A 21,986-nucleotide genomic window follows, 5' to 3' on the forward strand; every position below is an offset into this window, starting at 1 on the left:
TAGACCAGGTCATATCCACTGAGTGGTTTAATAGACCAGGTCATATTCATATCCACTGAGTGGTTTAATAGACCAGGTCATATTCACTGAGTGGTTTAATAGACCAGGTCATATTCACTGAGTGGTTTAATAGACCAGGTCATATCCATATCCACTGAGTGGTTTAATAGACCAGGTCATATTCACTGAGTGGTTTAATAGACCAGGTCATATTCATATCCACTGAGTGGTTTAATAGACCAGGTCATATTCATATCCACTGAGTGGTTTAATAGACCAGGTCATATCCACTGAGTGGTTTAATAGACCAGGTCATATCCACTGAGTGGTTTAATAGACCAGGTCATATCCACTGAGTGGTTTAATAGACCAGGTCATATTCATATCCACTGAGTGGTTTAATAGACCAGGTCATATTCATATTCACTGAGGGGTTTAATAGACCAGGTCATATTCACTGAGGGGTTTAATAGACCAGGTCATATCTACTGAGGGGTTTAATAGACCAGGTCATATTCATATCTACTGAGTGGTTTAATAGACCAGGTCATATTCACTGAGTGGTTTAATAGACCAGGTCATATCCACTGAGTGGTTTAATAGACCAGGTCATATTCATATTCACTGAGGGGTTTAATAGACCAGGTCATATCTACTGAGGGGTTTAATAGACCAGGTCATATTCATATCTACTGAGTGGTTTAATAGACCAGGTCATATTCACTGAGGGGTTTAATAGACCAGGTCATATTCATATCCACTGAGTGGTTTAATAGACCAGGTCATATTCATATCCACTGAGTGGTTTAATAGACCAGGTCATATTCATATCTACTGAGTGGTTTAATAGACCAGGTCATATCCACTGAGTGGTTTAATAGACCAGGTCATATCCACTGAGTGGTTTAATAGACCAGGTCATATTCATATCCACTGAGTGGTTTAATAGACCAGGTCATATTCACTGAGTGGTTTAATAGACCAGGTCATATTCACTGAGTGGTTTAATAGACCAGGTCATATTCACTGAGTGGTTTAATAGACCAGGTCATATTCACTGAGTGGTTTAATAGACCAGGTCATATTCATATCCACTGAGTGGTTTAATAGACCAGGTCATATTCATATCCACTGAGTGGTTTAATAGACCAGGTCATATCCACTGAGTGGTTTAATAGACCAGGTCATATCCACTGAGTGGTTTAATAGACCAGGTTATATTCATATTCACTGAGGGGTTTAATAGACCAGGTCATATCCACTGAGTGGTTTAATAGACCAGGTCATATCCACTGAGTGGTTTAATAGACCAGGTCATATTCATATCCACTGAGTGGTTTAATAGACCAGGTCATATCCACTGAGTGGTTTAATAGACCAGGTCATATCCACTGAGTGGTTTAATAGACCAGGTCATATCCACTGAGGGGTTTAATAGACCAGGTCATATTCATATCCACTGAGTGGTTTAATAGACCAGGTCATATCCACTGAGTGGTTTAATAGACCAGGTCATATTCATATCTACTGAGTGGTTTAATAGACCAGGTCATATTCATATCCACTGAGGGGTTTAATAGACCAGGTCATATTCATATCCACTGAGTGGTTTAATAGACCAGGTCATATCCACTGAGTGGTTTAATAGACCAGGTCATATTCATATCCACTGAGTGGTTTAATAGACCAGGTCATATTCATATCCACTGAGGGGTTTAATAGACCAGGTCATATTCATATCTACTGAGTGGTTTAATAGACCAGGTCATATTCACTGAGTGGTTTAATAGACCAGGTCATATTCATATCCACTGAGTGGTTTAATAGACCAGGTCATATTCATATCCACTGAGGGGTTTAATAGACCAGGTCATATCCACTGAGTGGTTTAATAGACCAGGTCATATTCATATCCACTGAGGGGTTTAATAGACCAGGTCATATTCATATCCACTGAGTGGTTTAATAGACCAGGTCATATTCATATCCACTGAGTGGTTTAATAGACCAGGTCATATTCATATCTACTGAGTGGTTTAATAGACCAGGTCATATCCACTGAGTGGTTTAATAGACCAGGTCATATCCACTGAGTGGTTTAATAGACCAGGTCATATTCATATCCACTGAGTGGTTTAATAGACCAGGTCATATTCACTGAGTGGTTTAATAGACCAGGTCATATTCACTGAGTGGTTTAATAGACCAGGTCATATTCACTGAGTGGTTTAATAGACCAGGTCATATTCACTGAGTGGTTTAATAGACCAGGTCATATTCATATCCACTGAGTGGTTTAATAGACCAGGTCATATTCACTGAGTGGTTTAATAGACCAGGTCATATTCACTGAGTGGTTTAATAGACCAGGTCATATTCACTGAGTGGTTTAATAGACCAGGTCATATTCACTGAGTGGTTTAATAGACCAGGTCATATTCATATCCACTGAGTGGTTTAATAGACCAGGTCATATTCATATCCACTGAGTGGTTTAATAGACCAGGTCATATCCACTGAGTGGTTTAATAGACCAGGTCATATCCACTGAGTGGTTTAATAGACCAGGTTATATTCATATTCACTGAGGGGTTTAATAGACCAGGTCATATCCACTGAGTGGTTTAATAGACCAGGTCATATCCACTGAGTGGTTTAATAGACCAGGTCATATTCATATCCACTGAGTGGTTTAATAGACCAGGTCATATCCACTGAGTGGTTTAATAGACCAGGTCATATCCACTGAGTGGTTTAATAGACCAGGTCATATCCACTGAGGGGTTTAATAGACCAGGTCATATTCATATCCACTGAGTGGTTTAATAGACCAGGTCATATCCACTGAGTGGTTTAATAGACCAGGTCATATTCATATCTACTGAGTGGTTTAATAGACCAGGTCATATTCATATCCACTGAGGGGTTTAATAGACCAGGTCATATTCATATCCACTGAGTGGTTTAATAGACCAGGTCATATCCACTGAGTGGTTTAATAGACCAGGTCATATTCATATCCACTGAGTGGTTTAATAGACCAGGTCATATTCATATCCACTGAGGGGTTTAATAGACCAGGTCATATTCATATCTACTGAGTGGTTTAATAGACCAGGTCATATTCACTGAGTGGTTTAATAGACCAGGTCATATTCATATCCACTGAGTGGTTTAATAGACCAGGTCATATTCATATCCACTGAGGGGTTTAATAGACCAGGTCATATCCACTGAGTGGTTTAATAGACCAGGTCATATTCATATCCACTGAGTGGTTTAATAGACCAGGTCATATTCATATCCACTGAGTGGTTTAATAGACCAGGTCATATTCACTGAGTGGTTTAATAGACCAGGTCATATCCACTGAGTGGTTTAATAGACTAGGTCATGTTCACTGAGTGGTTTAATAGACCAGGTCATATCCACTGAGTGGTTTAATAGACCAGGTCATATTCATATCCACTGAGTGGTTTAATAGACCAGGTCATATTCATATCCACTGAGTGGTTTAATAGACCAGGTCATATCCACTGAGTGGTTTAATAGACCAGGTCATATTCATATCCACTGAGTGGTTTAATAGACCAGGTCATATTCATATCCACTGAGTGGTTTAATAGACCAGGTCATATCCACTGAGGGGTTTAATAGACCAGGTCATATTCATATCCACTGAGTGGTTTAATAGACCAGGTCATATCCACTGAGTGGTTTAATAGACCAGGTCATATTCATATCCACTGAGTGGTTTAATAGACCAGGTCATATTCATATCCACTGAGTGGTTTAATAGACCAGGTCATATCCACTGAGTGGTTTAATAGACCAGGTCATATTCATATTCACTGAGGGGTTTAATAGACCAGGTCATATTCATATCCACTGAGTGGTTTAATAGACCAGGTCATATTCACTGAGTGGTTTAATAGACCAGGTCATATCCATATCCACTGAGGGGTTTAATAGACCAGGTCATATCCATATCCACTGAGTGGTTTAATAGACCAGGTCATATTCACTGAGTGGTTTAATAGACCAGGTCATATTCACTGAGGGGTTTAATAGACCAGGTCATATTCATATCCACTGAGGGGTTTAATAGACCAGGTCATATTCACTGAGTGGTTTAATAGACCAGGTCATATTCATATTCACTGAGGGGTTTAATAGACCAGGTCATATTCATATCCACTGAGTGGTTTAATAGACCAGGTCATATCCACTGAGTGGTTTAATAGACCAGGTCATATCCACTGAGTGGTTTAATAGACCAGGTCATATCCACTGAGTGGTTTAATAGACCAGGTCATATTCACTGAGGGGTTTAATAGACCAGGTCATATTCATATCCACTGAAGGGTTTGATACAACAATCAGACAGATCCTGGAGTGTCCTCTAGAAAATACCTTTCAGCTATTGGCCCAGATCATCCAACATTCGAGAAACTATATTTTCTGAGCTGATATTTTTCACCACTTTGCTGAGACTGTTGGCTCTGTTTACATTGTTCTCTTGCTTTGTGTGAATATAGCAGTTTGATTATGTAAAGAAATATATATAGTTTATATATATAGTTTGCTGCACTGAAAGTAAAGGGGCTGAATAATTTTGCACGCCCAATTTTTCAGTTTTTGATTTGTTAAAAAAAGTTTGAAATATCCAATAAATGTCGTTCCACTTCATGATTGTGTCCCACTTGTTGTTGATTCTTCACAAAAAAATACAGTTTTATATCTTTATGTTTGAAGCCTGAAATATGGCAAAAGGTCGCAAAGTTCAAGGGGGCCGAATACTTTCGCAAGGCATTGTGTATATATATGGTTTTGTATATGTCCAATCGGACAACTGTATTCTATATTCTGATTGTCTGACCTTTTTTATTTTTGACTTGCCTCGTTTATGTAGACCGATATCACGCCCTGTTCAGAGTAGAGCCTGGTGCTCTTTGATTCCACAGCAATAAAGATACATGAATACTCACCCTGAATCTCTCTGCCCAGGAACAAACAGAGAATGTCCCTCGCCATCAAGCACTTGATAGAGGAACCACAGAATAACTTCAACATTTTCAAGGTATGTCAGAGCTTTCACCAGGTCTGCTGTTATCCGAATGCCAACAAGCATTTCGCTACACTCGCAATATTATCTGCTAACCGTGACCAGTAAAATGTGATTTATCCTGTGCCCCGGTCTAGGTAACCAAGATGTAGTTTCATTTCTGTTATATAGTATAGACCCTGCAGACCTGGGGGGGGGGGGGCGGACACTGATTGGCTTGTAGGGGGGGGACACTGATTGGCTTGTAGTGAGGGTGGGGAAACCGATTGTTGCATATCGGGATATTATAGTTGATGATATATCACACTATTATTTTTCTCAATAATATTTTTGCCGTAGTTGGTTGTACCTGCACCAAAACTCCAGTATTTTTTCCATCATAGCTTGTTCTGTTTTTTTTTGAGTAGTGAGCCAACATGTTTTCAGCACTTATTTTATTTCCATTTCCATGACTGATCAAAATGTGTTTTCTCATGGCTCTCGCTTATCACTCTGCAGCAGACATATGGTGAGCAATATGTTTGGAAAAAGCGAATCCACAAAATCCCAATACATATAGAATCTGCATCTTAAGTATTGTGATATCGTTTGGTCCCTGGCATTTCCCAGCCCTTTTGGGGCTTGACAAATCAGTTACAGCGCCCTTTAAATGTATTTTTTTACATCTTTCCTTACTCTGTCTATCCAGGGTGGAGAGTGTATCTACAGCTGTAATGACGATGCCGACGTGTTGCAGGACCTGGATGAATTGGCTCAGCATCTACGGCCATACTTCCTCCCTAGTGGCAGCCTTCTCAACAGGCAGCAGTCTAGTAAAGTTGGTATCCAAACTAGACATCCGCATATTTAGTGTTTCACTTTCCTTTTTAATGTTGGTTGTTGTGGGTGACGGTTTCTGGTTACAAGCAGGATTTCTTTGGTCATATTTGGGAGCATCGAAAATTGGGGAACTGATGTAAAATGTTTCTGTGTTGGATACTTTGTCCTTGTTATTATGGTTAAAACACTCCCGTCGTTTTCCCACTCGCCCTGCACATGCAAGTTTATTTACACTGAACAAAAATAGAAACGCAACATGCAACAATTTCAAAGATTTTACTGAGTTTACAGTTCATAAGGAAATCAGTATAATAAATTAATTTGGCCCTGATCTATGGATTTCATATGACTGTGAATACAGATATGCATCTGTCCCTTAAAAAAAAAATTTTTTAAAAGAAGGCAGGGAGGTGGATCAGAAAATCAGTCAGTATCTGGTGTGAACTAGATTTGCATCATACAGCGCAACACATCTCCTTCACATGGAGTTAATCTGGTGATTGTTGTCCCACTCATCTTCAATGGCTGTGTGAAGTTGCTGGATATTGGCGGGAACTGGTACACGCTGTCGTACACATCAATCCAGAGCATCCCAAACATGCTCAATGGGTGACATGTCTGGTGGATATGCAGGCCATGGAAGAACTGGGACATTTTCAGCTACCCGGAATTGTGAAGAGATCCTTGTGACATGGGGCCGTGCATTATCATGCTGAAACATGAGGTGATGGCGACAGATGAACAGCACAACAATGGGCCTCGATCTTATCACGGTATCTCTGTGCATTCAAATTACCATCGATAAAATGCAATTGTGTTCATTGTCCGTAGCTCATGCCTTCCCATACCAATAACCCCACCATGGGGCTCTCTAATCACAATAGAGCAAACTGCTCACCCACACAACACCACACATGCTGTCTGCCATCTGCCCGGTACAGTTGAAACCGGGATTCATCCGTGAAGAGCACACTTCTCCAGCGTGCCAGTGGCCATAGAAGGTGAGCATTTCCCCACTGAAGTCTGTTACGATGCCAAACTGCAGTCAGGTCAAGACCCTGGTGAGGACGACGAGCACACAGATGAGCTTCCCTAAGACGGTTGGACGTACTGCCAAATTCTCTATTTTTTTTTATTTCACCTTTTATTTAACTAGGCAAGTCAGTTAAGAACAAATTGTTATTTACGATGACGGACTTCCCCGGCCAAACCCGGACGATGCTTGGTCAATTGTGCGTCGCCCAATCACGGCCGGATGTGATACAGCCTGGATTGGTATAGAAATTAACATTCAATTCTCTGGCAACAGCTCTGGTGGACATTCCTGCAGTCAGCATGCCAAATGCATTGAGACATCTGTGACAAAATTGCACATTGTTTAAATGGCCTTTTATTGTCCCCAGCACAAGGTGCACCTGTGTAATTATTATACTGTTTAATCAGCTTGCTGATATGCCACACCTGTCAGGTGGAAAGGAGAAATGCTCACTAACAGGAATGTAAACACATTTGGTCACAACATTTTGATAGATATGTTCTCTGTGTGTTTGGAACATTCCTGGGATCTTTTTATTTTAGATCATGTTGCATTTTTATATTGTTCAGTATATTTTATATATGTATATTTATATACTATATATTTATATCTGTATATTTATATTTACTCTGTCAACACACAATACAGGATATTTGTGTAATATGTCTAATATGTCCTCTTAACCTGTAACTTTTGTTTCTACCCCAGGTGGTTCTGAATGAGTTGATTCAGGTGATCGTGAGCGCCCTGTTGAGCTCCTGGGACTGTCCTCGCTCCGGGCATCTCAGGAATACACAACTGTCTGAGGGCAGAGTGACGTGTGAGGCCAGCCTGCTGCACCGGGACCTGCTACGCAACGGTGAGACTTGGCAGGGAGACTTGGCTCTAGGCTGCTCTGGGGCACGGGACCTGCTACGCAACGGTGAGACTTGGCAGGGAGACTTGGCTCTAGGCTGCTCTGGGGCACGGGACCTGCTACGCAACGGTGAGACTTGGCAGGGAGACTTGGCTCTAGGCTGCTCTGGGGCACGGGACCTGCTACGCAACGGTGAGACTTGGCTCTAGGCTGCTCTGGGGCACAGGACCTGCTACGCAACGGTGAGACTTGGCAGGGAGACTTGGCTCTAGGCTGCTCTGGGGCACGGGACCTGCTACGCAACGGTGAGACTTGGCAGGGAGACTTGGCTCTAGGCTGCTCTGGGGCACAGGACCTGCTACGCAAAGGTGAGACTTGGCAGGGAGACTTGGCTCTAGGCTGCTCTGGGGCACAGGACCTGCTACGCAAAGGTGAGACTTGGCAGGGAGACTTGGCTCTAGGCTGCTCTGGGGCACAGGACCTGCTACGCAAAGGTGAGACTTGGCTCTAGGCTGCTCTGGGGCACAGGACCTGCTACGCAAAGGTGAGACTTGGCTCTAGGCTGCTCTGGGGCACAGGACCTGCTACGCAAAGGTGAGACTTGGCTCTAGGCTGCTCTGGGGCACAGGACCTGCTACGCAACGGTGAGACTTGGCAGGGAGACTTGGCTCTAGGCTGCTCTGGGGCACGGGACCTGCTACGCAACGGTGAGACTTGGCTCTAGGCTGCTCTGGGGCACAGGACCAGGTTTACGCTTCACTGCAGTGTTTCTAATGACTTCACAGATGTGGTTCGGCTGTTATGCCTTCATCAGGGAGTGAATCGGGGATGTCAACGAATGGCCCGTTTTAACTCTTAAGTGGCTTAAATCCCATTAACGGGACCGATTTGGCAACATCCGGTGAAATGGCAGAGCGCCAAATTCAAAAAGAAATATAACAAATATTTAACTTTCATACATTCACAAGAGCAAACCACACCCCCACACCAAACCACACACCAAATTGAAGCTGAACTTCTTGTTAATCCAGCCACGGTGTCAGATTTCAAAAAAGGCTTTACGGTGAAAGCAAACCATGCTATTATTTGAGGACAGCACCCCATCAAACAAACAGACAATCATATTTCAACCCGCCAGGCACAACACAAAAGTCAGAAATAATGATATAATTCATGCCTTTGAAGATCTTCTTCTGTTGGCACTCCAATAAGTCCCATAAACATCACAAATAGTCCCTTTGTTCGATTAATTCCGTCATATCTCCAAAATGTCCATTTATTTGGGGCATTTTATTTTTAAAAAAACACTGGTTCCAACTCGCGCAACATGACTACAAAATATCTAAGTTACCTGTAATCTTGATCCAAACATTTCAAACAACTTTCCTAATACAACTTTAGGTATTTTTTTTACGTAAATAATCAATAAAATTTAAGACGGGATAAACTGTGTTCAATACCTGGAGGAAAACAATGAAAGCGCGTTCCAGGGTTGTGCTCATCAAAACATTAGAGAGCCCTGGCTGGACCCTGCTTCTGGACAGCCGTGCTACCTAATTTCTCGAAAGAAAAACATCAACCAATTTCTAAAGACTGTTGACATCTAGTGGAAGCTATAGGAACTGCAAACATATTTATTTTAAAACGGGCTTACCATAGAAACCAATGGAAAACAGATTGACCTAAAAAAAAAAAATTCCATGGATGGATTGTGCTCGGGGTTTCGCCTGCCAAATCGGTTCTGTTATACTCAGACATCATTCAAACAGTTTTAGAAACTTTAGAGTGTTTTCTATCCAAGTCTACCAATTATATGCATATCCTAGCTTCTGGGCCTGAGTAGTAGGCAGTTTACTCTGGGCACACTTTTCATCCGGATGTGAAAATGGAGCCCCTAAGCCTAGAGTTAAGATATATGTGTGATCCAGTGGGCACACGATCACCAACACTGGACAAATGAGCAGTGGAAAAACATTGCCTGGTCCAACGAATCCCGCTTCCTGTTACGTCATTCTGATTGCAGAGTCAGGATTTGGCGTAAACGGCATGAGTCCGTCCATGGCCCCGTCCTGCCTGGTGTCAACGGTACAGGCGGGTGGTGTAATGGCGCGGGGAATGTTTTCCTGGCACGTTAGGTCCCTTGATACCAATTGAGCAATGTTTCCATGCGCAGAAGAATTCAGGCTGTTTTGGAAGCATAAAGGGGCCCGACTCAGTACTAGATAATAATAAATTAACTGGCCACTGAGTATTGTATTGAGTCTAATCCATTTTTATTTTTCAGGTAACCACTGCCTACCCAAAGATTGTGTCTTGGACAAAATCCTGGGGACTCAGATGTTGGATAATTTAGATATTGAGGGTTTGAGCCCCCTTCTTAAACGAGTGGAACAGCATCTACAAATGTTCCCCAAAGAGAGGTGAGAACCTGAACCAGATGAATGACTTGAATGGGACCTTCCCATTCAACTCACTGTTCCATCATGGACCGGCGGCCATATTGAGTGTACCATAACTATAGTGTTGGATGTTTTTTTTTTTTACTGTTCTTCAGTGAAGTATTAGATGTACTGTGGACCTTCCCATTCAACTCACTGTTCTATCATGGGTTGGCCCGGCGGCCATATTGAGTGTACCATAGTGTTGGATGGTTTTTGTACTGTGTAAATGTGTCTAATTTGGCGTGTACTAACATACATAGACCGCTAGATGACGTGTGCATGCGGTCAAATCACCAGTGTAGGTTACTTTCTATATGTAATACGTTAGCTACTAGTTATGGTAATACAATTGTAATCAGTAACCTCATTTTGGATAACAGCAACTCAGTAATGTAATCGGATTACTTTCAGTTACTTTTAGGTGACTTTCCCCCTTTAAAGTGCGTTAGATGACAATAAGGATCTGTCAGACCCATTTGGTGTGTCGTCATAGTGGTCTCTGATTGTGACTCACTCTGGTGCTACATTCTTAGCTAGAGCTGGGTCATATGGCCTGGAAGTCTATTTTATTAAACTCGGGTGCTACGTTCTTAGCTAGAGCTGGGTCATATGGCCTGGAAGTCTATTTTATTAAACTCTGGTGCTACATTCTTAGCTAGAGCTGGGTCATATGGCCTGGAAGTCTATTTTATTAAACTCATGGGCAATTTAATAATGATGTCTTTAAATAAGCTCTGTTGTGTGTAGACAGAGAGGAAGAGGTGAATATCATGCTAAAACTAATTTGAAATGATTTGATGTGATATATTGCCCAGCCCTACTTTAATGTTCACCTTTGTTCAGTGCTGAATTGAATGTCATTCAGAACAAAGGTGTCATGTATTTTACCAACATCCTGTCTGAAGTCATCCAATGAGTCATCACCTAGTTTTTTCATAACTATTTATTTCTCTTGTAAGTTTATTTTTAGTAATCAGATTATGTGTGCTCTATAACCCTGCAAATCAGTCATGTAGGCTTACACATGTTCTGATTGGTGCTACTGGTAGTCTATACTGGAATCATGATCTGATTGGTGCTACTGGTAGTCTATACTGGAATCATGATCTGATTGGTGTTTCTGGTCGTCGACTGGGAATCATGATCTGATTGGTGTTTCTGGTCGTCGACTGGAATCATGATCTGATTGGTGTTTCTGGTCGTCGACTGGGAATCATGATCTGATTGGTGTTTCTGGTCGTCAATACTGGAATCATGATCTGATTGGTGTTTCTGGTCGTCTGTACTGGAATCATGATCTGATTGGTGTTTCTGGTCGTCGACTGGAATCATGATCTGATTGGTGTTTCTGGTCGTCAATACTGGAATCATGATCTGATTGGTGTTTCTGGTCGTCTGTACTGGAATCATGATCTGATTGGTGGTTCTGGTCGTCGACTGGAATCATGATCTGATTGGTGTTTCTGGTCGTCAATACTGGAATCATGCTCTGATTGGTGTTTCTGGTCGTCTGTACTGGAATCATGATCTGATTGGTGTTTCTGGTCGTCGACTGGGAATCATGATCTGATTGGTGTTTCTGGTCGTCTGTACTGGAATCATGATCTGATTGGTGTTTCTGGTCGTCGACTGGGAATCATGATCTGATTGGTGTTTCTGGTTGTCGACTGGAATCATGATCTGATTGGTGTTTCTGGTCGTCGACTGGAAATTATGATCTGATTGGTGTTTCTGGTCGACTGGAATCATGATCTGATTGGTGTTTCTGGTTGACTGGAATCATGATCTGATTGGTGTTTCTGGTCGTCAATACTAGAATCTGATCTGATTGGTGTTTCTGGTCGTCAACTCTGGAATCATGATCTGATTGGTGTTTCTGGTCGTCAATACTGGAATCATGATCTGATTGGTGGTTCTGGTCGTCAACACTGGAATCATGATCTGATTGGTGTTTCTGGTCGTCAATACTGGAATCATGATCTGATTGGTGGTTCTGGTCGTCAACACTGGAATCATGATCTGATTGGTGTTTCTGGTCGTCAATACTGGAATCATGATCTGATTGGTGTTTCTGGTCGTCAATACTGGAATCATGATCTGATTGGTGTTTCTGGTCGACAATACTAGAATCATGACTTCTTCCAGTCTCTTAATGGCTGTGACTGGCACATGTCCAACATATGGATCATTCATTTAAATGATCAAAAGCTACTGCAAATATCAGAGTGGACCTTTACAGACGGGGACTCTCTGAATATCACAGAGTGGACCTTTACAGACGGTGACTGACTCTCTCTCTCCTCCAGATGCAGGCTTCAGATGGACGGGCCGTACAATGCCAGCTTCCTGGAGAAGGTCCAGAACTGTCCCGCTGAAGACGACGGCTCCCTGGAATACGCTGTCGGGAAGGTGAGAATCTCTTCTTCCTGACCAATGTGACGTAAGGAGGTAAACCGACAGTATTGAAGAAAACAGTCTTGGTTCTTTACAGAAGACTGTTTAATACATATCAGTCGAATTGATGATGGCCCTTTTGTGATTAGTGTTTTCCATTTAGATGCAATTATATTTTAATACATTGTTCCTTTGAAATGTCAATGTGTACAATATGATACATGCAGTTTAATGTAATATCATGTTGTATAATATGGCTGCTTCCCATCAGGTCCACCAGTACAGAGTTGCCATGACAGCCAAGGACTGCTCCATCATGGTCGCCATAGCAACCTGTGGGGAAGACGACGGGTGAGAGAACTCTTACTGCTGGGCTGGAACAACACCCTGCACGCACACCCAGACACCTTTATATTTATATATATATATATATTGTCCAACCATGCTTTTTAAAGTGTACAAATGTGCTCTTGGGGCACTGCTCTCTAGCTGACCTTGTGCTTGTTGCTAGTGTCTTGTCTACTTTTTGAAGTTAAAATTATACTTTACAAATTCAAGCTTTCCGGTATGTTTCGTCCGTGTAGGTTGGACCAGAGCCTGGAGATCCAGACTACGAAGCCTCGCTTCACATGCTCCGTGTCCATCCTAGACCTGGACCCTAAACCCTACGAGAGCATCTCTCACCAGAGCAGACTGGACTCCAAGATAGTCAACCACTACCTGAGGAGGACACAGCCCAACAACCAGGAACTAGACAACCTGGAGGAACTGGCCAATCAGAGCCTGTTCCTGGGCCGGGACAGAGACGGAGAGGATTGTACTCTGGTGTTCCATCCTGTATAGCAACTCCCTCCGCTGCCTGGCCTTGTGCTGTCTGGCTGTTACCCCCTCCCCTGTACCCGGACCCTAACCCCCACCTCGTACCCCCAGACCAACCGCTGCTGTGGAACTGAAATAATGATTTGAATGAACTGAGAAACTTATCCTTATTTTAGATTTGTGTTTTCTCTTTAAAAACGAAACATAGTATGGCATATGTTTTTGGTTTTCTAGACCTGGTAAAAAATGATTTTATGACTACCGCCAGCTGCAACAGAATACCATCCCGGGTACCATGTTTGTCTCTGCTGCCAGTATGAAGGAGGTCAGAGGTAGTTTCACAAGTCAATGCTAACTAATTAAATGATTTTATGACTACTGCCAGCTGCAACAGAATACCATCCCGGGTACCATGTTTGTCTCTGCTGCCAGTATGAAGGAGGTCAGAGGTAGTTTCACAAGTCAATGCTAACTAATTAAATGATTTTATGACTACTGCCAGCTGCAACAGAATACCATCCCGGGTACCATGTTTGTCTCTGCTGCCAGTATGAAGGAGGTCAGAGGTAGTTTCACAAGTCAATGCTAACTAATTAAATGATTTTATGACTACTGCCAGCTGCAACAGAATACCATCCCGGGTACCATGTTTGTCTCTGCTGCCAGTATGAAGGAGGTCAGAGGTAGTTTCACAAGTCAATGCTAACTAGCGTTACAGGAACAGTTAGTATGCTAGCTGTTCCTGTTAATCTGACGACTAAAGTCAATAGACTGTTAGTTTACACGTCCTCTTGCAATTAAATGTAGGTCGTTTCATTATTTTGAACGGTCTACCACATCTATTCATTTTAAAATGTTGATTTTACTTCTGCTTGCTATTTATTATTTACGCGATGATATAAGATGTGACTTTTCAATGTTTTTGCTAACATATGATGGGGGTCCCTTTTGTTGCTGATTTGCCTGGGTGGGGGTCTCTGGGTCATGGGTTTGCCTGGGTGGGGGTCCCTGGGTCACTGGTTTGCCTGGGCGGGGATCTCTGGGTCATGGGTTTGCCTGGCGGGGGTCTCTGGGTCATGGGTTTGCCTGGGCGGGGGTCCCTGGGTCATGGGTTTGCCTGGGCGGGGGTCCCTAGGTCATGGGTTTGCCTGGGCGGGGGTCCCTGGGTCATGGGTTTGCCTGGGCGGGGGTCCCTGGGTCATGGGTTTGCCTGGGCGGGGGTCCCTGGGTCATGGGTTTGCCTGGGCGGGGGTCTCTGGGTCATGGGTTTGCGGGGGTCTCTTGGTCATGGGTTTGCGGGGGTCATGGGTTTGCCCGGGGGTCCCTGGGTCATGGGTTTGCCCGGGGGTCCCTGGGTCATGGGTTTGCCCGGGGGTCCCTGGGTCATGGGTTTGTCTGGGCGGGGGTCCCTTGGTCATGGGTTTGTCTGGGCGGGGGTCTCTTGGTCATGGGTTTGCGGGGGTCATGGGTTTGCCCGGGGGTCCCTGGGTCATGGGTTTGCCTGGGCTGGGGTCTCTGGTCATGGGTTTGCCTGGGCTGGGGTCTCTGGGTCATGGGTTTGCCTGGGCGGGGGTCTCTGGGTCATGGGTTTGCCTGGGCGGGGGTCTCTGGGTCATGGGTTTGCGGGGGTCTCTGGGTCATGGGTTTGCGGGGGTCTCTGGGTCATGGGTTTGCGGGGGTCTCTGGGTCATGGGTTTGCGGGGGTCCCTGGGTCATGGGTTTGCGGGGGTCCCTGGGTCATGGGTTTGCGGGGGTCATGGGTTTGCGGGGGTCATGGGTCATGGGTTTGCGAGGGTCCCTGGGTCATGGGTTTGCCCGGGTCCCTGGGTCATGGGTTTGCCCGGGGGTCCCTTGGTCATGGGTTTGTCTGGGCGGGGGTCCCTTGGTCATGGGTTTGCCTGGGTGGGGGTCCCTTGGTCATGGGTTTGCCTGGGCGGGGGTCTCTGGGTCATGGGTTTGCCTGGGTCCCTGGGTCATGGGTTTGCCCGGGTCCCTGGGTCATGGGTTTGCCCGGGGGTCCCTTGGTCATGGGTTTGTCTGGGCGGGGGTCCCTTGGTCATGGGTTTGCCTGGGTGGGGGTCCCTTGGTCATGGGTTTGCCTGGGCGGGGGTCTCTGGGTCATGGGTTTGCCTGGGCGGGGGTCTCTGGGTCATGGGTTTGCGGGGGTCTCTGGGTCATGGGTTTGCAGGGGTCTCTGGGTCATGGGTTTGCGGGGGTCCCTGGGTCATGGGTTTGCGGGGGTCCCTGGGTCATGAGTTTGCCCGGGCGGGGGTCACTGGGTCATGGGTTTGCCCGGGCGGGGGTCACTGGGTCATGGGTTTGCCCGGGCGGGGGTCACTGGGTCATGGGTTTGCCCGGGCGGGGGTCACTGGGTCATGGGTTTGCCCAGGTCATGGGTTTGCCCGGGTGGGGGTCTCTGGGTCATGGGTTTGCCCGGGTGGGGTCTCTGGCTCATGGGTTTGCCTGGGTCATGGGTTTGCCCGGGTCATGGGTTTGCCCGGGTGGGGGTCTCTGGCTCATGGGTTTGCCCGGGTGGGGGTCTCTGGCTCATGGGTTTGCCCGGGTCATGGGTTTGCCTGGATGGGGGGTCTCTGGGTGTGCCTGGGCGGGGGCTGTAACAGCAGAACTGTCTTCAATGGCCCACTATTCACTACAGGACACTACTTCAATGGCGCCCTATTCACTACAGGACACTACTTCAATGGCCCCCTATTCACTACAGGACACTAGTGGCCAGGGCCTGTAGACGGACCGTTTCAGGACAGATCCAGGAACATTGGAACAGGCGGATGGAGAAGCAAACCACTGATCTGATTAGTATCTTGGTCAGAATGACTGGATTGACCAACATGTGGCTCTGATATGGAACCCTATTCCCTATATAGTGCTCTGCTTTTTGACGCTGTAGTGCCTTATCTAGGGAATAGGGTGCCATTTTTGATGCGCACTTTGAAACCTAAGATATAACAGCTGTGTGTGTGTGTACAGTATAAATACAAAGAAAGAGAACTATTTTAAAATACATAGGACATTGCTGTTTAGCATTTTCTATTTAAATATTTATTTTTTTAGATATCGTACTAATGCTATATTGACATGCATATAAATGTGTACATGTGGCATTACCAGATATTGCGGTAACACTCGACACCCAGCGTCATAGCATGTTATGACGCTGGCGTAACCATCTCAACTGTTGTCACAACACTCAAATGTATATTTACACATGTGACATGTTGTTACTTTATAGCTGGTTAGGACACCTGCCATAAGTGTCCAAACCAACATTTATTAAAATGTGTTTTCTCTGCCAAGAAGTTTCCTTTCGTTTCAACGTTTGTTTCTTTAAGTCCTTTGTTGTAATGAAGTCTTTAGTCATTTTGTTTTTTAAAATGTTAAATAACTTGTAGAAAATATACAGTATAACACTATCATGAAGTGTTATGTCTCTTTATGACACTATCATGAAGTGTTATGTCTCTTTATGACACTATCATGAAGTATTATGTCTCTTTATAACACTGGTATGAAGCATTACGACCACCATCATCATATAAGCCAGATAGACCTATCAGCTACATGACCTTATGTCAGTCATCAGTCATAGAGGGGTCTTGTCCTGCTCCTGCATCCATCCCAGTCATCAGTCACATAGAGGGGGTCTTGTCCTGCTCCTGCATTCATCCCAGTCATCAGTCACATAGAGGGGGTCTTGTCCTGCTCCTGCATCCATCCCAGTCATCAGTCACATAGAGGGGGTCTTGTCCTGCTCCTGCATTCATCAGTCACATAGAGGGGGCCTTGTCCTGCTCCTGTATTCATCAGTCATATAGAGGGGGTCTTGTCCTGCTCCTGCATTCATCCCAGTCATCAGTCACATAGAGGGGGTCTTGTCCTGCTCCTGTATTCATCAGTCATATAGAGGGGGTCTTGTCCTGCTCCTGCATTCATCCCAGTCATCAGTCACATAGAGGGGGTCTTGTCCTGCTCCTGCATCCATCCCAGTCATCAGTCACATAGAGGGGGTCTTGTCCTGCTCCTGCATTCATCAGTCATATAGAGGGGGTCTTGTCCTGCTCCTGCATTCATCAGTCACATAGAGGGGGTCTTGTCCTGCTCCTGCATTCATCCCAGTCATCAGTCACATAGAGGGGGCCTTGTCCTGCTCCTGTATTCATCAGTCACATAGAGAGGGTCATGTCCTGCTCCTGTATTCATCAGTCATATAGAGGGGGTCTTGTCCTGCTCCTGCATTCATCCCAGTCATCAGTCACATAGAGAGGGTCATGTCCTGCTCCTGTATTCATCAGTCACATAGAGGGGGTCTTGTCCTGCTCCTGCATTCATCAGTCACATAGAGGGGGCCTTGTCCTGCTCCTGTATTCATCAGTCATATAGAGGGGGTCTTGTCCTGCTCCTGCATTCATCCCAGTCATCAGTCACATAGAGGGGGTCTTGTCCTGCTCCTGTATTCATCAGTCATATAGAGGGGGTCTTGTCCTGCTCCTGCATTCATCCCAGTCATCAGTCACATAGAGGGGGTCTTGTCCTGCTCCTGCATCCATCCCAGTCATCAGTCACATAGAGGGGGTCTTGTCCTGCTCCTGCATTCATCAGTCATATAGAGGGGGTCTTGTCCTGCTCCTGCATTCATCAGTCACATAGAGGGGGTCTTGTCCTGCTCCTGCATTCATCCCAGTCATCAGTCACATAGAGGGGGCCTTGTCCTGCTCCTGTATTCATCAGTCACATAGAGAGGGTCATGTCCTGCTCCTGTATTCATCAGTCATATAGAGGGGGTCTTGTCCTGCTCCTGCATTCATCCCAGTCATCAGTCACATAGAGAGGGTCATGTCCTGCTCCTGCATTCATCCCAGTCATCAGTCACATAGAGGGGTCTTGTCCTGCTCCTGTATTCATCAGTCACATAGAGAGGGTCATGTCCTGCTCCTGTATTCATCAGTCACATAGAGGGGGTCTTGTCCTGCTCCTGTATTCATCAGTCATATAGAGGGGGTCTTGTCCTGCTCCTGCATTCATCCCAGTCATCAGTCACATAGAGAGGGTCATGTCCTGCTCCTGCATTCATCCCAGTCATCAGTCACATAGAGGGGGTCTTGTCCTGCTCCTGCATTCATCCCAGTCATCAGTCACATAGAGGGGTCTTGTCCTGCTCCTGCATTCATCCCAGTCATCAGTCACATAGAGGGGGTCTTGTCCTGCTCCTGCATTCATCCCAGTCATCAGTCACATAGAGGGGTCTTGTCCTGCTCCTGCATTCATCCCAGTCATCAGTCACATAGAGAGGGTCTTGTCCTGCTCCTGCATTCATCCCAGTCATCAGTCACATAGAGGGGTCTTGTCCTGCTCCTGCATTCATCCCAGTCATCAGTCACATAGAGAGGGTCTTGTCCTGCTCCTGCATTCATCCCAGTCATCAGTCACATAGAGAGGGTCTTGTCCTGCTCCTGCATTCATCCCAGTCATCAGTCACATCGAGGGGGTCTTGTCCTGCTCCTGCATTCATCCCAGTCATCAGTCACATAGAGGGGGTCTTGTCCTGCTCCTGCATTCATCCCAGTCATCAGTCACATAGAGGGGTCTTGTCCTGCTCCTGCATTCATCCCAGTCATCAGAAACAGAGCATTGGGCGGTGTAGGTGCATGTCTGACATCAATGTGTATGAGATTACAATTATTAATTTAATAGGTCAATCTAAGAAAATGCTATGTCACATTTAACATACTGTTGACCAGTAGGCTGATGGACTGGAATGATTTGCCTTGTTCGTTTGGACCCTTGTGGAGGTGTTATAACCAGCCATAAAATAACACAATATGTCACAACAGTGTTATGAACATGTTATGACACTGGGTGTCAAGTATCGATATTTCTAAATAGGTGATTGGAAATAGGTGTTACATATTGAATAAAATGACCACTGGATTCTTGACTTGCGCATCGGGGGTGTGTTCATGAGGCGAGGCCAACTTGCGCATCGGGGGTGTGTTCATTAGGCGAGACCGACTTGCGCATCCGGGTTGTGTTCATTAGGCTACGCCGACTTGCGCAGCGGGGGTGTGTTCATTAGGCTACACCGACTTGCGCAGCGGGGGTGTGTTCATTAGGCTACGCCGACTTGCGCAGCGGGGGTGTGTTCATTAGGCTACACCGACTTGCGCAGCGGGGGTGTGTTCATTAGGCTACACCGACTTGCGCAGCGGGGGTGTGTTCATTAGGCTACACCGACTTGCGCAGCGGGGTGTGTTCATTAGGCGAGGCCGACTTCCGCAGTGGGGGTGTGTTCATTAGGCGAGGCCGACTTGCGCATCGGGGGTGTGTTCATTAGGCTACACCGACTTCCGCAGTGGGGGTGTGTTCAATAGGCGAGGCCGACTTGCGCATCGGGGGTGTGTTCATTAGGCTACACCGACTTGCGCAGCGGGGTGTGTTCATTAGGCGAGGCCGACTTCCGCAGTGGGGGTGTGTTCATTAGGCGAGGCCGACTTGCGCATCGGGGTTGTGTTCATTAGGCTACGCCGACTTGCGCAGCGGGGGTGTGTTCATTAGGCTACACCGACTTGCGCAGCGGGGGTGTGTTCATTAGGCTACACCGACTTGCGCAGCGGGGTGTGTTCATTAGGCGAGGCCGACTTCCGCAGTGGGGGTGTGTTCATTAGGCGAGGCCGACTTGCGCATCGGGGGTGTGTTCATTAGGCGAGACCGACTTGCGCATCGGGGTTGTGTTCATTAGGCTACGCCGACTTGCGCATCGGGGTTGTGTTCATTAGGCTACGCCGACTTGCGCAGCGGGGGTGTGTTCATTAGGCGACGCAGACTTGGGCAGCGGGGGTGTGTTCATTAGGCGACGCAGACTTGGGCAGCAGGGGTGTGTTCATTAGGCGACGCAGACTTGGGCAGCGGGGGTGTGTTCATTAGGCGACGCAGACTTGGGCAGCGGGGGTGTGTTCATTAGGCGACGCAGACTTGGGCAGCGGGGGTGTGTTCATTAGGCGACGCAGACTTGGGCAGCGGGGGTGTGTTCATTAGGCGACGCAGACTTGCGCATCGGGGTTGTGTTCATTAGGCTACGCCGACTTGCGCAGCGGGGGTGTGTTCATTAGGCGACGCAGACTTGGGCAGCGGGGGTGTGTTCATTAGGCGACGCAGACTTGGGCAGCAGGGGTGTGTTCATTAGGCGACGCAGACTTGGGCAGCGGGGGTGTGTTCATTAGGCGACGCAGACTTGGGCAGCGGGGGTGTGTTCATTAGGCGACGCAGACTTGGGCAGCGGGGGTGTGTTCATTAGGCGACGCAGACTTGGGCAGCGGGGGTGTGTTCATTAGGCGACGCAGACCTGGGCAGCGGGGGTGTGTTCATTAGGCGACGCAGACTTGGGCAGCGGGGGTGTGTTCATTAGGCGACGCAGACTTGGGCAGCGGGGGTGTGTTCATTAGGCGACGCAGACTTGGGCAGCGGGGGTGTGTTCATTAGGCGACGCAGACTTGGGCAGCGGGGGTGTGTTCATTAGGCGACGCAGACTTGGGCAGCGGGGGTGTGTTCATTAGGCGACGCCGACTTGCGCAGTGTTGGACGCAGAAGGCTTTCACTTCGCTTCACATAGATTGAATAAATAACTGCCTTTTTCTCCCACCGTCACGCGTTCGCTCTTTCACATTAACAGAGTTTTATTGGCTGCTGTATTTAACAAGCGCTTGTGTCCCTCTTTGAATTGACAATTTGGGGCGGCAGGGTAGTCTAGTGGTTAGAGAGTTGGACTGGTAACCGTTCAAAACCACGAGCTGACGAGGTACAAATCAGTCGTTCTGTCCCTGAACAAGGCAGTTAACCTATTGTTCCTAGGCCGCCATTGTAAATACGAATTTGTAATAAGAGCTAATGAGCGTTTCTTTTAGGGAGACAGGCCAGTGGAGCACAAGGAAAGTTGAAGGGGATAACCTAGTCAGTTGTACAACTCAATGTCTTCTGCGTGTAACCCAACCCGTCTGAATCAGAGAGGCGCGGAGGGCTGACATGCTCGCGTATTGCGCAAGAGACAGAGGCGAAAATTACAATCATTATGCATAACCCATCATTAATTAGTTAAATATAAGTCTAATATTGAATTTATTTGAAAGAGGTAGGCTAGGACGTTTGTATATCAATCTAGAACAGGATTTTCTCTGTTGGATGCAATTTGAATGGAGTTGATGGAGAGAGAAAGACGGTGCTCATGAGTGCACTGATTTTAATGCAACGATATTTGAGTGATAGTGTGTTTTAAATCTCTGCAGCTGCAATTTAAAAAAAAACAGGTGACCCCACGAAGGCCGAATGGAAGAATTAGACCGCATTCGATCTTCACAGTGCATTCAGAAGGTATTCAGACCCCTTGACCTTTTCCACATTTTGTTACGATACATTTATTCTACAATTGATTAAATTGTTTCTTTCCCTCATCAATCTACACACAACACCCCATAATGACAAAGCAAAAACAAGTTTTTAGAAATCTTAGAATTTATAAAAAATGTAACTTCAATGTAACACAAATAT

General features: G+C 45.9%; 1 protein-coding gene across 1 annotated transcript in view; it reads left to right on the top strand.

The window, feature by feature from the left end:
• LOC110494838 (inositol-pentakisphosphate 2-kinase) overlaps nucleotides 1–16,747 on the top strand; it is a 51,546-nt gene extending 34,799 nt beyond the window's left edge. The window contains exons 8-14 of the mRNA XM_036950972.2: nucleotides 5,008–5,080; nucleotides 5,754–5,882; nucleotides 7,629–7,779; nucleotides 10,061–10,196; nucleotides 12,524–12,626; nucleotides 12,883–12,962; nucleotides 13,196–16,747. Coding sequence (XP_036806867.1) covers nucleotides 5,008–5,080; nucleotides 5,754–5,882; nucleotides 7,629–7,779; nucleotides 10,061–10,196; nucleotides 12,524–12,626; nucleotides 12,883–12,962; nucleotides 13,196–13,454 — 931 coding nt within the window. The 3' untranslated portion in view covers nucleotides 13,455–16,747. The remainder of the gene's footprint in view (nucleotides 1–5,007; nucleotides 5,081–5,753; nucleotides 5,883–7,628; nucleotides 7,780–10,060; nucleotides 10,197–12,523; nucleotides 12,627–12,882; nucleotides 12,963–13,195) is intronic.
• Nucleotides 16,748–21,986: the final 5,239 nt, after the last annotated feature.

This window comes from Oncorhynchus mykiss, chromosome 17, assembly GCF_057628025.1.
Source record: "Oncorhynchus mykiss isolate SJ-2025 chromosome 17, ASM5762802v1, whole genome shotgun sequence".
NCBI classification, from domain to species: Eukaryota; Metazoa; Chordata; class Actinopteri; order Salmoniformes; family Salmonidae; genus Oncorhynchus; species Oncorhynchus mykiss.